Raw genomic sequence first — 15,744 nt, forward strand, 5'->3', positions numbered from 1 at the left:
TAGAGCAGAAGGCACTTGGTCTGTGTGCCTGCAAGCCTCAGAAGCAAGAATCTTCTCTCCAAGTGACAGTCTGAACAACGTGATGAATTGCAGGGATGATGGCTCCATTAGTGTAAACGCCAATGGAGTCTATCACACTGTGTCTCCTTGTAAAAGGATGGTCTTCTGGCTAAAGTATAGGGCTAGGAATCGGGAGCTCTGGGTTGTATTTCTCATTCTGTCACTGACTCACTTTGCAATATTGAAAGTCACTTAACCTCTCAGTTCCTGCAGTTATTACATGAGGATGACCATACTTCCCTTCTTCCCCAGGCGCTGTGAGATTTTAATTCATTAATATTTGTAAAGCGATTTAGATCCTTGCCTGGAAGGCATTATATAATAATAAAATAGTAATATATTGTTTTAGGGCTCGATTGTGGCATGTAGCCAAAACACTGTAGTGGAAGCAATGCAGAACTGCACCTCCCCCTGTGGGAGCGCAGAGAGGCCATGCAGGGAGTGTACAAGCAACACCATCCCTTAGGGTGGCATGTGTGGTCAGCCATGGCATTGGCTCGGGAGGTGGAAGGTACAAAGAGTGGCACAGCAGCTGGGGAGGTGTGCAGTGTATGGAGGGCACTTGAATGGGGCCTCAAGGCTTTGTGTGCTGTAGATTCACACCCTGGCTTGTCGTGCAGTAACCCCCCATGTAGAGAAGCCCTTACACTTGCAGGTATGGTAGGGGACTGATGGAGTGATTGACAGAGGCATGGCTTCAGGGAAGACAGATGTGGTTTGAGCATGGCCATGCCAGCTGCTCTTTGGATTAAGGCACAAGCCAAATGATCTAGAATGGAAGGGATGGTATAGCTCAGAGCTGGATGTGTGTTTAATGGGAGCATAAAGGCAGCAAGCATGCTTGGTATTTCCCAACTAGCCACTGTAGGGTAACAAAATCATGAAGGCACTTCTGAAAGATAAGGGAGCAAGTGCCTTATGCAACCACAAATTAAAATAAAAAAGTGTGTTACCTGGCTAGAACATAGCAGCCATGCAAAGCTTTGTTAGAGTATTAAAATCATGTGGGATGCGTTTTCAGAACAAGTGTCCTCCCATTGGTATTTTGCTGGTGTCACGGGAGTACAGACACGCACAGCTAGCATGCCATTTAGACAGCAGATTGAAATTCCAAACTCCTCCGTACACATTGGTGTGCCACTGTACAGCACTTCAGATTGCTCCTCAATTCCACTGCCTACCTACTGCACTTCAGTTGCATAATATGCACATGCCTCATCAGCCTTACACCACCACATTCAAATCTGGCCCACAGTCTTGGAGTAAAAGTAGTTTATTCTTCTGTAAAATAGTCTGCGAAGTGGGAGGGTGTTATGACTAGTTTTGCCATGCAGTCAGTTAACTTTCTTGTATGATAATCCTAGAAGTTTAACAGTACATGTCATATTCTTCTCTGGTGTAAATGGTGTTTCACTTGCTTAGACCAGAACTGAATTTTACCCAATTTTGGTGCAGTCACTTTATCTTGTAGGAGGAAGACAAATGTCTCTATGTGCTTGATTTACTCCTATAATGAAAATGCTGCAGTTCATTTTATTAATATGATGAGGAGGGATGTTGCTTTATAACATTGCATCCTTCTTATAAATGTAAGCTACCGGCTACTGTTACTGGTCTGTATCATGCATGGACACTCTACATATGAAATGAATACTTATTTTTGGACATGGTGACATCCAGAAGGTCACCCAGAGTGCACGTTGACAGTTGGGCCCAGATTCACACACCCATCTCATATACATACAACTTCAGACACATGCTGATAACTACAGACACATATGTGTCTGCACCCCATTGCTCTGTGGAGTTGCATTACAAATACACAGACACTCTAAACTTTCTTCTAGATGCAATTAAATACATGCTCCCAAACACATTTTCCCTTGCAAATTTACACACATACTTTGTACATTGGTATGCATGTTTGTGCAAACACAGCCACGCTGTTGCAAATACCGAGTTTTTATTATCAGCAAATAACTGTCTTTTCTGTGACTTAGGACATGCTAATATGAAAAGATATTTTATTGTGGACTAAGAGTCCCACCCACAGCCCTGTGGTTTCCCCACTGAAAGAGAGATGGATTAACACAAACTGGGTTTGAGAGACCACAGAATGTCCCCTCCCACACACAGCCATGGGGGGATACCTGTCAGTCTAGAAGAGAATGCAACCAAAGAGCACCCTGTGGTTGACCCACTACACTTAGCAAGTTACAGTCCCTTGCGAGGTGAGAGGGAAACCCTCCCACAGGCTAACAATATCCGAGAGGTCTTTTGAAAGTGCAGTCAACAGGAAACCAAGTGTTATTCAAAGGTATTCTGTCTTTCTCTCTCTTCCTCTTCAGCTCTTGCTTGATTTATCATCTCTTCCCACCCAGCCACCCACTTCTATTGATTGATGACAGATAGACTGAGCTGTTGATGATTCAGGAAGGTTTACTGATTGGCTGAATGATATATGATATAAACCCTTCTTTCTCTCTCTCCGTGTTTGTGTGCAGAGGGCTGATGGGACTTGTAACACAAACTTCAAAACAACTAAGACACGGGAGCAAGTTTTCCAGGTTTTTATGGAATTCATTGAGGGCAACGCAACTATTCTGGTGAGTCTTGCGTGGTTCATTCAGACCACTTTGTGACACGTGACCAGAAACTTCCGAAGAAGAAAATCTAGAGGGTGGGAGTGGTGAAGGAGTGGGTTATGGATAGGGGTTGGCAGATCATCATCCATCGGTGATTGTGATTTGGTTGTGGCTGTGTGTTTTCACTGCAGACACCTTGAGTTAGCAAAAAGTGAGACAGGCTAACAAGTGGTTTGCCCTTTGCTTCAGAGTGCAGTGGCTACCTCGTGATGTGTCATGACTCTGGCATTGGTGTCTGAACACAAGGTGTGTTAACAAGAAAACATGTGAATCACAAGTTTAATCTATGAAGACAAGCAAGGAAATGAGAGCAGGAGGGAGATTGGTGGTGCATTGTGTTGCCATGTGTGAAACTTTGCTTGAAAAGCAACTTCTGTACTCCCACGCCCTGGTCTTTGAATGGATAATGTTAACTCCTTCTCTGCTGGCCTGAGCTGTGGCCTCCATGGGTAGGATATAACATGTCTCATGACCTCAAAGGTTGCTGTCTCATTCCACTGTCACACACAGAGGCCACCTCAGTGGAACGTCCGCACTTCAAAGACAATGTACCAGGGTAACACAGGGTAGCATTTGAGGAGCATTTTCCCCCCACCTTATCAAAAGTGCTGAGCAGTGGGAAAACAGTTTGACAGGCCCCAAATTTGGCTCACACTCATCCTCTCCTAACAAAATAGACTTCTCATTGTGGGGAGAGAGAGGGATTGTCAGAACATATCCGTTCCTCTGTCTGAAATGAGGGATGCTGAAGCCTTAAGATCCTGGCTCTGCAGCCAGGTGACACACCACTGGTTCTATAGCCAGGAGGCTGAGTTTGTTGGGATGTGTGAAGCCAGTGCACATAAGCCCTTGCCTCACGCGACACTACTGTGTTCATTTGAGAACATGCAGGTTACTGAAATATAGTTTTTAGAACAGATTTCGGACTACATGAGCCTAAAGGGTGTGTCCTAGAATGAAGAGTATCTCCCCATTATAATGACCATTGTAAGTCAAGTACCACCCTTTCCTGCCTACAGACTGGCTCAGGCATTGCAAAGCTGTGAGCCTTTGTAGGGGCATGTATTAAGTGACAAGCTTGTGGCAAATCTATCCTTGGTGTAACACCATTGATGTCAGTGAAGTTGCACCAGAGATTGATTTTGCTCCCTCTTATTATTTGTTTTCTCTCCCCAAAGTGACCTTAAAATGTGCATGGGTTTTTTCCTCCCCGTTTCAGAAAAAATACCTCAAGCGTCTGCATGATATCCACCTTATCCTCGAGTCCTCAGACTTCTTTAAACGACATGAGGTGAGTTATGGGTGAGCGCATAGGGGTGGGGGGGGCAGCGCTGCCTGTGTGGGGACTCCTTGCTGGCCTCAGCTTGCCATTCAGATAAGCTTTTAGACTAGCCTGTTGGCAAGAGAGGGGCTCGAGGAGAGTACCGCAGAGCAGAGAACCAATACGTGTTAACATCACATGAGCCACCAAGTCTCCTTCCCAAGAGAATACTGTTCCAGTTGAGAGGTGACAAGTCCTCCAACCCCAGCTTCCCCCAGCAGGAGTTCACTGTAAGGAATGGTTTGCCAGTGCTAGCTTCTCACAGCTACTCTACTTCTGGTTGGCTCCCAGAGGAGTCGGGCTAGGGGTGCTGGTGCCATGAGGTCTCTCATTTGGTCAGTGGGAGAACCTGAGTCTGATTTCAGACTAACAACTTCAGTGGAGTTCCTCCTGATTTACAGCAGTGTAAATAAGTTCCCCAGTTTCCCCTAGCAGGCATGGCTGTAGAGAAGGGAATGTCACGGGTAGTTACACAGCATTATTGGTGTATTTACTACACTTCAAGCTATGAGATTTGTGGATATGCAGGGTTGAACCAGATTTAGGAACTTCACTGCATGATGGCAGGTGTGAGGCTGTGACTGGCACAGTCGTCCTTAGCAGACTGTGTTTGTTTGAAGCTTTGAGGTCTGGCCCTTTATTTTACACTGTTGGTAGTAATTCCCCCTTAGCCGCTGGCAGGATTTTTGTTACTCAGTAATTGGTTTGGGCCATGATCTCTCGCCAGGCCTCTTGTCCCCTCCCAAATAACCTAGATACATTGTCAATGAGCTTAAGATTCACTTCTGTTCCCTCTCTGCTGGAGTCCTGTCCCTCGATGCCCCTCTATCAGTACAGTGCAGTCAGGTTACAATGAGCAGCTGGCACACTGCTTGTCATTGCATAGGCTTTGCAGCTCAGCAGCCATCACTTGTCTGTACAGGTAGAGCTGATGGGGCCTTGCTCATGGCAGGGAAGTGGGAGGGTCAGGGTATCATCATATGGTGCATATCATCACCAATCTCTACCCTGCAGGTCATTGGAAGTTCACTACTCTTTGTGCATGATGACAGCGGACATGCCAATGTATGGCTGATTGATTTTGGAAAGACCACGCTTCTCCCTGATGGGCAGACCTTGGACCACAGGATCCCCTGGCAGGAAGGCAACCGGGAGGATGGGTACCTGCTGGGATTGGACAATTTGATTAGTATCTTAGACAGCATCACTGAAAGATGAGAAGAGACTCGCACAAACTCAGGAGCTGCTTTGTAATCTTCCACTCTACTGGGATCTCTTCATTAGAGGGAAACTCCTTTAACTCTCTCCAAACTCCTGGGGTTATTGCAGTGCAAATGGAGCTGCTTTCAGAGCCAGGCTGTTCATGATCAAAGTGACTGCAATGGCCCTCCATGAACCAGAGTGACTCAGGATTGGTCTTTAGTGAATCAGATTAACCTCGGATTGGTCCTCAGTGAATCAGGAACCAAACCAGCATGAATCCAGGAGGTTTGTACAGTAAATCAGAGTGACTCTGATTTCAGGTGAACCAAAGTGACTCTAGATTACCCTTTAGTGAACCAGAGTAAATGGCAGATTGCTTGAGGGTATGGGGAGGGTTGAGCAGAATTCTCCACTGGATGGCATTGCTTTGAAAACAACAGGAGTGTTTGCTCCCTAACCCCAAGTCCGTAGGCTGCCATTTATGTTATAGATTAGGCAAGGCCAGCCCCAGCTGTTGTATTACATTACAAGAGTGTGCAAGATGGTAACTTGCCCAGGAACAAGGCCCAGAAAACAGGGGGAGAAGGGTGATTATAGTTCATGGCAGTGGTTGGTTTAGTGTCTGCAAGGGACAGCTGCAGTTGACATTTTCTCTGACTCCTTGCCCTGGCCTATTCTCTTTTCTATCTAAGAACATTCTTAACTATTTTCAGGTAGTTCCTAATGAAGTCACAGATAGCCCGTTAAGTAAATAGCACCATGTTGTCTCTAGCACCATGTGACTTTCAAAGTGTGTATGTTATACAAGCGGCTGGTGAAGTGGTAATGCTGGTTCTTGCAGCTGGACAGCATTTGTGAAGGTCAGTGGCATCTCTCTTTAGCAGGTGGATTGGGGGACAAAGTTTATTTTTCAAGGGCTTAGTTATTTTAGAGAAAAAAACAAATCCATCTAAATACTAGCAAGCCAGTTATCAACATGCCATTTTACACTAAGGCTTAGACGTTCCATCTTTTTGCTTGTGAGTCAGATTTCCTAGTGGTGCCATGTTCTTTCTTTTGCCACATCAAAAGTGTCAGGGCATAGGCTGAGTGGATCAGAAAGGAATTGTATCCCTATAGACAGCATTACACTGTTGGCTATATTTATTATGGGCATTCTTCCTTGGAAGCATGAGGTATTCACCACTTTTGAAAGCAAGGTATTACATTAGCTAGACTAGAGGTCTGATTGCTGTGCTATATCCCCTGATTGAGGCCCCTAGGTGCTACCACAATATAAATTAACATTTCCGTGCTCATCCCATATCCAGATATCTGACAATGCAGTTTCCAAGTTGGAGCCATCAACCATGTAACAAGACCATACAGTTTTTAAAATCACTTGCTTTTAGAAGTTAAAAGGTGTTTAAGCAACATCAGTTGATCAGAAATCACTCTCTTTTGCCAATACAATCGTGGTCAAAAGAAACTTCAGAAACTTTGGAATAACTGAAAGTAGTTCCTTGCTTCTGTTGGGAATCACTACACCAATGATCACTGCAAAATGAGGTAAATGAGACTGTACAATTCTTGTTTGGAACTAAATGAACATGTAATGGTTATATTAAGGGTTGAGGAGCCTAGGATAACTTCTAAAGGAAGCCACTTTGGTTCATGTACTCTAGTTGGAGCCCAGTCAATCCTAATAACCTCAGTTATTTTTCATCCACATTAAAGAAAGCATTGATGTTCATAGTGCTGACCATGCCAATAATGACCTAGAAGGTCAGTTATACAAGGTACTACTGCAAGGTACTACTGCAAGGTACTACTGGAGAAGCAATCGAAATAGAGCAGTGTGAATATTTTACACCAAAACTGAAATTGCTCAAAATCTGAAATTTGTTTTTATATTTCATTGAAAATTCAAAACTTTCCCTATGTTTGTGACTCTTTTGGGATTTATATTCAGTGAAAATGGTCCTGTTTTTGAGCTGAAAAAGATACAAGTTTGCTTGAAATAGGACATGACTTACAGAAAATGTAGGTCCCTTTTCAAGTGAATGCAGTTTTTGGTAGAAAGCATGCATGGTTTTCTTCCAAATGCCCCTATGTTGTGAAATATTCTAAAACAGCACAACGACCTGCAGTGAAATTTGCCAAAAATATGGTGAAAATTTTTTCCTACTTTCCCAGAGCCCTAATAAAAACAACTCTGCTTGCAGTGATTCAAGAGAATGGGTAATAGACTAGGAAACACAAATTGTTCTTTACAGCTTGAATCTGAATTCTTACGGGGATAATTAGATGAGAAAACCCCTGGCCTTCAGTATGTGATTGTTACTTCAGGCAGTCCTGTCAGGGGCAAAAAATAATAAAATCACAGAAGTTAGAGATGGTCATGCAGCAATTCTCCCTGTAAGTGCAAAATTATTACTTAAGGTTCATTTAACAACTCTTTGTCCTGTCTAGTTTTAATTGGCAGTCAGGGTTAAATTTCTTTCTTTTGGTACTACATGTGCAAGCATTCTGCACCCATGCAACCTCATGCTCTAGGGAAAAATTGGTGATGAATTTCCTTTGAGCAGAATTTAGAAACCAAGATCTATCTAGGACTCATGTCAAGTCCATTTAGTTCTACAGTTCCAAATGGAAGCCGGAGGCAATATGGAAGCAATGGCTCCAAAACCAGCAGTGCTCTCATTTGAAAAGGTGTCTTGAAGTAGACAGTCTCAGGGGAAAATGCTCTGTCATGGAAAGAGATCCATTCCTGTGTACTTGTTGGAGAGGACAGCGGAAAGAGAAGCTTTATTACAAGAGACATCGAGCTGTGAAACTTAGTCCATTTCAAAATGACAGTTGTAGCAAAGTTGTTTTGAAGTGGCTTTTTGGCCTATACCAGAACTAGTTTGGAGGAAGCTACAGTCCATCTCCTACTTACTAGTAGTCAGCTGTGGAGTCAGTTATATGAAAGAAGAAAGGGGAGGGAATTTTGTACAGCAGTTAAAACATGGAACTGGGAGCCAGGACTCCTAGACTATTTCCTATCTCTGCCACTGACTTGCTCTGTGCTCATGGGCAAATTTCCTATGCCTCAGTTTTCCCATCTGTAAAATGGGAACAATAATACTTACCTACCTCACAGGGATGTTGTGAGGCTTCATTAAATATTGTTCATAGGGTGCTTTGAGATCCTTGGAGGAAAGATGCAGTATAGAGAAATGCAAAGAAATAGTTCAACTGAATTAAAAACAACTGATTTTTGTCCATCCCTGAAGGATGCAAGTTCAGATGAAACTCAGCCCAAGAAGTACAAATTGAAATCTCTCTTTTATAAAGTTATACAGAGGGAAGTAGTCCCTTTGGGTCTGATCCAATTCCTGTTGAAGTAAATGGAAAGACTTCACTGGGAGTTGGACCAAACCCGTAAACAATACAGAGGGCCCTTGCTTATTTTTTGTATTATTATTATTACTGTTTGTTATTATCAAGATACTGAGAGCTAATGGCCTGTATCCTCTACAGTGCATCCTGTTCTGAACACTACAATGCAATTATGACCAAGGTCATTTTTGACATTCTGACTGTATCGTTTGAGTACTTGTTATTCCAAGGTGTGTACGTTACCAAATAAATGAGTTTGGGGGGGAAAAAAAGCCATCCAACATGGTTTGATACTTGAAGTGTGATTTCTTTTTCTCTCCTCCACAGAGAAACCCTGCAGGAGATTATTTCTCCAAGTGTTTCTGTTGGACTTCTTTGAAGTTCCTGTAAGGAAATGTTTGGTAGTTGTGCCGATGGATGGGTAAATGTTTTATATTGGCTTTGCAGGGCAACAGCACACCACAGCTTGCATTTTGTTGTCATTGTTGCTCTTTAAATATTCTAAGAGCTGTGTTTGATGTGGGAGTTCATCCCAATACTGAAGACCTATTTGATATAATAGGACTTGAGCCCTGAAGGTTAGAAGAGAAACCAGAACAAATACTTCCTTAATTGGTCACATCATGTGCTGTCGTTTTGAATTTACTTCTACTCAAACTGAGCTCAGTCTAGAAAATGTTCCATCTCTTGCAATGGAAGGTTTCTTGGGAGGAACTGGGAAGTGTGTGACAAAGGACTCCTACTGTCTCCCAAGGGAAGGTCTTGTCTGCCAATGATTTCCCCCAATGAATGATTTCTATCAACTTCTGGAAGGAGCATTGAGTCACCGGTTTCTGCTCCAATAATCCTGCTGCCTTTGGAAGGGGTAGGGTGGAAATATGGAAATGGCATCCTCCGAGAATCCTGCTGTTTTGGAATGAGCATAAGGGGTGGGAGTGGACTCAATCGCCAGCTCTCTCCCTGAGTTTGCTGCTGTTTCTGTAGACCTTGGTGGCACATGGCACACACCACTTCCAGTGTACCTTGTTTTTACTGGGGATGCCCAAGGAATTGCAAATAGAGGAAAGAGAGCAGTGAAATTCTGCATGATGGGAAACCAGCACAGCTTTGTACTTCCAGGGAGGCTACTGTAGTCATTGGTCAGCTCTTGCCACCACAAAACAGGAGCACAGCCAAACTCCATTGCAGGTGGGAGCAGCAATTCAGGATATCCTGTTGACTGTCCCCAGTGGACTAGCTGAGGTTGGCTCAAGATTGTGCCTGTTGCTCCACTAGCTCCTGGAGGCTGGGCTCCTGGCTGTCTTTAAGTTACGCACTGATAAGACACTCATGGATGATGAGGAAGGAGATCCTTCTGCTCAGGGCCAGATTTTAAAAAGCATGTAGGCACCTGAAGATGTAGCTAGGCACCCAGTGGGATTTCCAAAAGCACACAGGTGCCTGAGTCCTATTGGTCTTGGGCATCCTACCTTCCTATCGGTGTCTTTAGGTGCTTAGGTACCTTTACAAATCTGCCCCCAAGTCACGTGGAATACAAAGGCCCATTTGAACTGGATCCCTTTGCCTATCAGAGAGAGACTGAATCTATCCCTAATCTCACACTGAACTTAATGGCTTCCGCAAGGATCTAGGTACTGGCCCGTGAAAATCTCTGCTTCGGTGTCCTAAAACCCAATGATTCACAGCAGCTGAGTTGATCTCTCCACACTCAGAGCAGCTGATGATTCCAGCAGGGAACCTGTACTAGGTGCTACCAGAGGAAGAGCAGTGCTCTGTCCTTTCAACCATCTGGCTCTGGGCTGGCAATTTTTCACAGAGACCTAGTTCTCTCCCCTGTATCCAGATGGTGTTAACTTTAACACAGAGGAGACCAAATAGACACTGTTAGCATCTCTTTATTTTTGTATTGCAAATATAGAAGTATACATTTATCTGGCTTGAAATTGCATAGAAGCAGAATTGGTATCTATTTATTTACAGTGACCCAAAGGGTAGGTCAGCGCAGTGTTGCCATAAGCAGTGGTAACAACAGATCAAAAGCAATTCAGTTAAATAAGGAAGTGGGACAAGGCTCTAGGGTCTCAACCGGTATGTCTACACTGCAATTAAACAGTCTGGCCTGGGTCGGCTGCAGGCCAATGTTTGGGCCTTGGGCTGGAGACCCACCCACCTTGCGAGGTCCCAGAGCTCTGGCTCCAGCCTGAGCATCTATACTGCAATTTTACAGTCCCAGAGACTGAGCCCCAAGTCAGCTGATGCAGGCCAGCTGTGGGCATTTAATTGCAGTGTAAAGATACCCAATGGTATTGTCCCTCATAAGGATGGGATTTGTTTTTTTCTAAATTAGGGTAGGAAGGATAAACAGGCTGGGATGACAGAGGTAGGCCAGGTTCACACGGCAAACCCTTGCTACTATACCTATGGCAGTCAGGGCTGTGATTCACATAGCTTTGCTGGCAAAAATGCTTAGTGTAGAAGCAGTTATACTAATATATCTGCCCTTTTGGCAGTATGGTGGGGTGTGTGTGAAGCTATAATGGCAAAAGTTGCATCCATACAAGGAGTGTGCTCCTAGTATAGTATAGCTACACCAGCAAAGCGCTCCTAGTGTAGACCTGGCCCAAGATGGAGGACCAGAGAGAATGAAACCAACCTTAGGAAAGTGTTGTGATAACAGGGCTGGGGAGGGTATTTTCAGTCAATGGTATTTTAAACTCTGCCTATTTAGTTTAAAGCTTATTTAAAAGTGGGTATCAGAAGAAGATACAAACTAGCTGGGGAAGGAGCATAGGGACTCGAGGAAAGTGGATATAAAAGGTGGGGTGAGAGGGAAGCAGACAAAGGCAGAAAGTTAATTCCAAAAAGAAAGACCAGTTAGACTCCTGATTAATTTGGTTTTTCTGTGTTACAGTTTAGAGAGGAAACTGTAACATAATGGGGTTGTAAAAAGCAGCATAAATCATCAATCAAAGCAAATAGGTGTAAGATTAAAACGTCTTGAGCAAAAAAGCAGGTCCTGATTTCAAGACAGTATTAAACACTCACAGCATGAAGCCATCTTAATCACTAGCCTGGGTGGCGGGGGGGAGCTATAAATTACCTCCTCCAGACAACTGCTAGTGTAATGTCTCCTTTGTGCCTGACACATGACTCAAAGGACATCTTTACTGCCCTGATGTCTTCAGACATCATCTGACTCCCAGGCAATGGAAAGTCCATTAACTTCAAGGAAGGATGAGTAGGGCCCTTAAGACTATGCCAGAAACGAGTATTTATTTACTTAAAAAAATATTTTGGTCATTTACACTAAGTTTGGTCATTTACTAAGTTATTAAAGTGCAAAGCTAAATGCAAAGATTAAAAGACCCATCAAGCTGAGCAGGGGTTTTATACAACATTCCCATGACGCGCCAGTGTTTGAAGACTGTGTGGAAGGGTCCCATTTTTAAAGCACAACTCTGCCAGAACCAAATCCTTTGGGGCTTTAGCTACCATGCTAATCTAGCCCAATGCTGACAAAGTTGGTTCGTTCATTCGCTATTGACTGAGAGTGTCTTAAAAAAATAAATAAAGGCAATTAAAAATCTGTTACCCGTAATCCTCTAATTTGGGCATTCTAAGTGTATGAGTTATCAGGCTCAAGCTCCTCCCAGCATGTTAGGCTCTCAAGACTGTGGCATGTGCCATTGGTGTGGTTAATTGTGCCTAGAGTAATAAGATTTTGGATTGGACATACAATATCATGAGAGGGGAATTACCCTCTAGTAGTGTTGTACGTAATATTAGTGGGTGGGATTTTCCAAGGCAGCTAAGTGAGTTAGGCCCATTGAACTTCAATAGGACTGGTGCTCGTAACTTGGATGCTTCTGAACTGCCCCCCCCCACCTTCTCCCCCATTATTGTGGTTAATTGTTCCATCTGGGCAGTTCCATGTTCTCTCCTGATCCTGGAAGGCTCCAGCTAGAATCAACTACGCATAAGTAAGCGGCTTTTATCCAAGGGCGAGGGGGGAGAGGTTGGTTCTTTTCCTAGAAGAACTTGATGTTGTTACATTTAGACAATGGCACCTAGATGCTGTGGTGAGGGGGGCCTGAGAAACACTGATGGTGATAATGTCCCATTCTTAGCCTTAGCCCACCTCACTTCCTAACCTGTTGTTAATCGCTGTCTCGCTTTCTAAATTTGGGAATCAATGCAGTGCATCCGAAGGGGGAGGGGGGGAAGAGAGGAAATGGCACTGGCGTGAACTAGCCACAGTGCACTCAGGCACTCCACAGCATTCTTCGCTCATTTCTGAGCCTCACTGTCACGTCATTAAAAGTCATTAATTTTGGAGGATTGTGGGGTGGAGGTAGAATGTGCCTATGTCTCCTGTAGTCATCTCCACTGCGGAATGAAGCAGAACTGTCTAGTCCATAGGCAGTTTTGCAGTCTTGTGCATAGTCAGTTTGGTACTAGGAAAAGGTCCAGCAAGGGAAGACAGTATGTTACTTCCCACCCCACTCACTCATCCCCCTGGCTTTGTTTTCTACACGTCACCTTCTCCTTGATATGTACCACCAATTGCACCAGAATAATGGAGGTCGGTGACATCTGAAAGTGGGTAGGCATAGCTGGCCCATGAAAGTGTGATCAGAACCAGCAAGTAAAGATCTTCATGTATCTGAATCACACCAGCGTGGGCAAATGCCTTCACTGCAACCTCCACTACAGCTGACTTCAAGCTTAAGAAACTGCACTGCAATAGGTCTTGACCCCTCCCAATTGTGAGAAACATGCAGCAGCAGCAGAGAGTGAGTCACTACTATGGTGCCAACAGTTTAAGAACTTTTTATAGTGTCTCTCTGGGGAAACAGGCAGTCGTGAGTGAGTCATGGGAGTAAGAGTGTCACCTGACAGAGTTGAAGGCAGGGCAGAGGCATGCTACTGAGCATAGGTGGGATGGGGACGGGGGGGGAATCGAGGCTTATAGGTTCAGGCCAGTTGTGACAGAGGGGTAGTTGCTCCTCATTGGCATACACTAGAGCTGGCCATGTAGAGCTGGAAGCAAGGCAGGAAATGTGCTTAGCCTCTGGAAGGAGGAAGAATTACTCACCAGTGTCTCTGCTAGTCAGTTAAGGATCTGCACTGAGGAGATCCAAGGATAGACACTGTCCATTGCTCCCCACCTGGAAGGATGGTAGCCAGGAAGCAGGGCCTCAGAGCTTGGAGTGGAAGGTGGATAAATGATGGGGTGCGCAGAGCTCTGAGAGGAAGACCACAAGCAGAAGGGGGCAAGGGAGGAAAAAGTTCTTAAAAGCAATAATAGTTATTAAATCATTTCATTTCCGCCCCAGCCCTCCTGGAACAATCCCTCGCATCTGGGAGCTACTTGTATCCTTACATCCATTTACCTCACACCAAGGATCATAATGAGGTATTATTTTGGCCATCAAAATCTATAATTCCATTACATTGATTTGGTTTTCTCAATGCAAGCTCCATTGGCAGAAGTGGACCTATCACCACCAAAGGGGCTGAGAACTGATGGTGTTTGAAACTATCCATTCTATAGCCAGTGGTCCTGAAGAGTAGAGGAAGCTATGAGACAAACTGTAAGTCACTGACTGACCTTAACCCTGAGTTGGAGACACCCGGCACTTCTTGCTGGTGTGAAATGAAATGCAACCACTTCAGCTGTGTGCTTCTCGGCACCACACATGAATTGTCGTTGCAGAGGAAATGGAATCTGTGCTTACAGTTAACCATCTCCTTCGAGGAGACTGCTTGTTATGCCAAATTGTGTACACCGACTATACGCCTATGCGGGGTGTGAAGTGATCCTGACCACTATGAATGCAGCAGCCACTCTTCACTCAGGAAACATAGGTGAGGTGTAAGGCAGAGCTCTCGGTGTATTCACACTTTGGTTTCCTGTCTGAAGGGAACAGCTGCTTTATGAAACGTATGTGTATCCTTGGGGCTCTCCTTTCACACTAAACATAAAGATGGTGATTGAAGGAGCTGCATTTCTGATAGACTCTACAGATCAATGAAGTTTTGGGGCACCCTTTCCATCCTCCTTCCACACAGCTAACCCTCCCCTGTTACCTGAACGTGGGCAGCCAGGAATTCAGAAATGGCACCAAGGGAAAGCACTTCTGAGATGGTTTGGGGCATACAACCAATGCTGCCTTTACCTTTTCAGTCTCTTTGTTTGGTAGGCTCTAACCAGTAAATTTCAGATTAACCTCAAACTACAGTAGGAAGTCTTTTAAATAACAACTCTTCTTCCAGAACATGGACCTGCCTCCTTAACTGACAGGGCTGCGCTATTAAGAGGTCAAGAAGAAACTATATTCTGCTGTAAGGGCTTCCCACAAGGAGAGACAGGTGCATAAAACCAAGCTGTTGTTTTGACTTCCAAGGTGGCTGAAGTATCCAGTCCTGCTTTATGAAAAGGCATTTTAAGATTTATGCTCAAATAAAACACTTCTTGGTGGTTTCCCTTCAAGATGCACTCCTTGTCTCAGTTAAGTCCACCTCAGAGGAGTTTCTAGATTATGTATTTAAAATAAACAACATCAAGAACCCAGCATTCTACAGTAATGACCCTAAATCTTCAGTTTATAGCAGTGGTGCCACTGTAATACGGGCTATTACTGCTGAATACTACAGTCCTTTTAAAAATACAGTTCATCCCAGGTAAAGTCCATTTAAAGAAAGGAAAAGTTCAGTTCTCACAATGTAGTGTAGTTGGGCATTGATTAGAACTTTTCCCAAACCTCCAGGGTCAGGAACTGTGAGGTAAGTTAGCCCCTGAGGTAAGAAGCAAGTTTTCTTCACCAGTCAAAGGGATGCAATCAACTCCATTAATTATTTTTTTAAAATACATTGTTTTCTCTTCATGTTTTTAAAAACATGCTCTGAGGAGCCTGAAATAATATTTTCCCCTCCCACTTCTTCTGTTTTTCTCAGTTGCAGCATTGATTTCAATTTAATGTTCCTCTGGTATTTCTGCCGATAAAGCAAGTGCAAACGTGGCTGTATTTGGTTACTTCCCTGTCAGGGCACCAGCATCATTGGAATGTGCAAAGCTCTGGGGAACACAATGGCCTTTTTAAGTTTGCTGCTGCTGCTGCCACAGCACATGATTTTTGGTATGTTAGATCA

The 15,744-nt window shown here is 44.1% G+C and overlaps 1 protein-coding gene across 1 annotated transcript in view; it reads left to right on the forward strand.

The window, feature by feature from the left end:
* The window catches only part of ITPKA (inositol-trisphosphate 3-kinase A), a 53,528-nt gene extending 46,505 nt beyond the window's left edge, over window positions 1–7,023 (forward strand). The window contains exons 5-7 of the mRNA XM_034769114.1: window positions 2,565–2,666; window positions 3,925–3,996; window positions 5,041–7,023. Of these exons, the coding sequence (XP_034625005.1) occupies window positions 2,565–2,666; window positions 3,925–3,996; window positions 5,041–5,244 (378 nt within the window). The 3' untranslated portion in view covers window positions 5,245–7,023. The remainder of the gene's footprint in view (window positions 1–2,564; window positions 2,667–3,924; window positions 3,997–5,040) is intronic.
* Window positions 7,024–15,744: the final 8,721 nt, after the last annotated feature.

Source organism: Trachemys scripta, chromosome 4 (assembly GCF_013100865.1).
Source record: "Trachemys scripta elegans isolate TJP31775 chromosome 4, CAS_Tse_1.0, whole genome shotgun sequence".
Taxonomy (NCBI): domain Eukaryota; kingdom Metazoa; phylum Chordata; order Testudines; family Emydidae; genus Trachemys; species Trachemys scripta.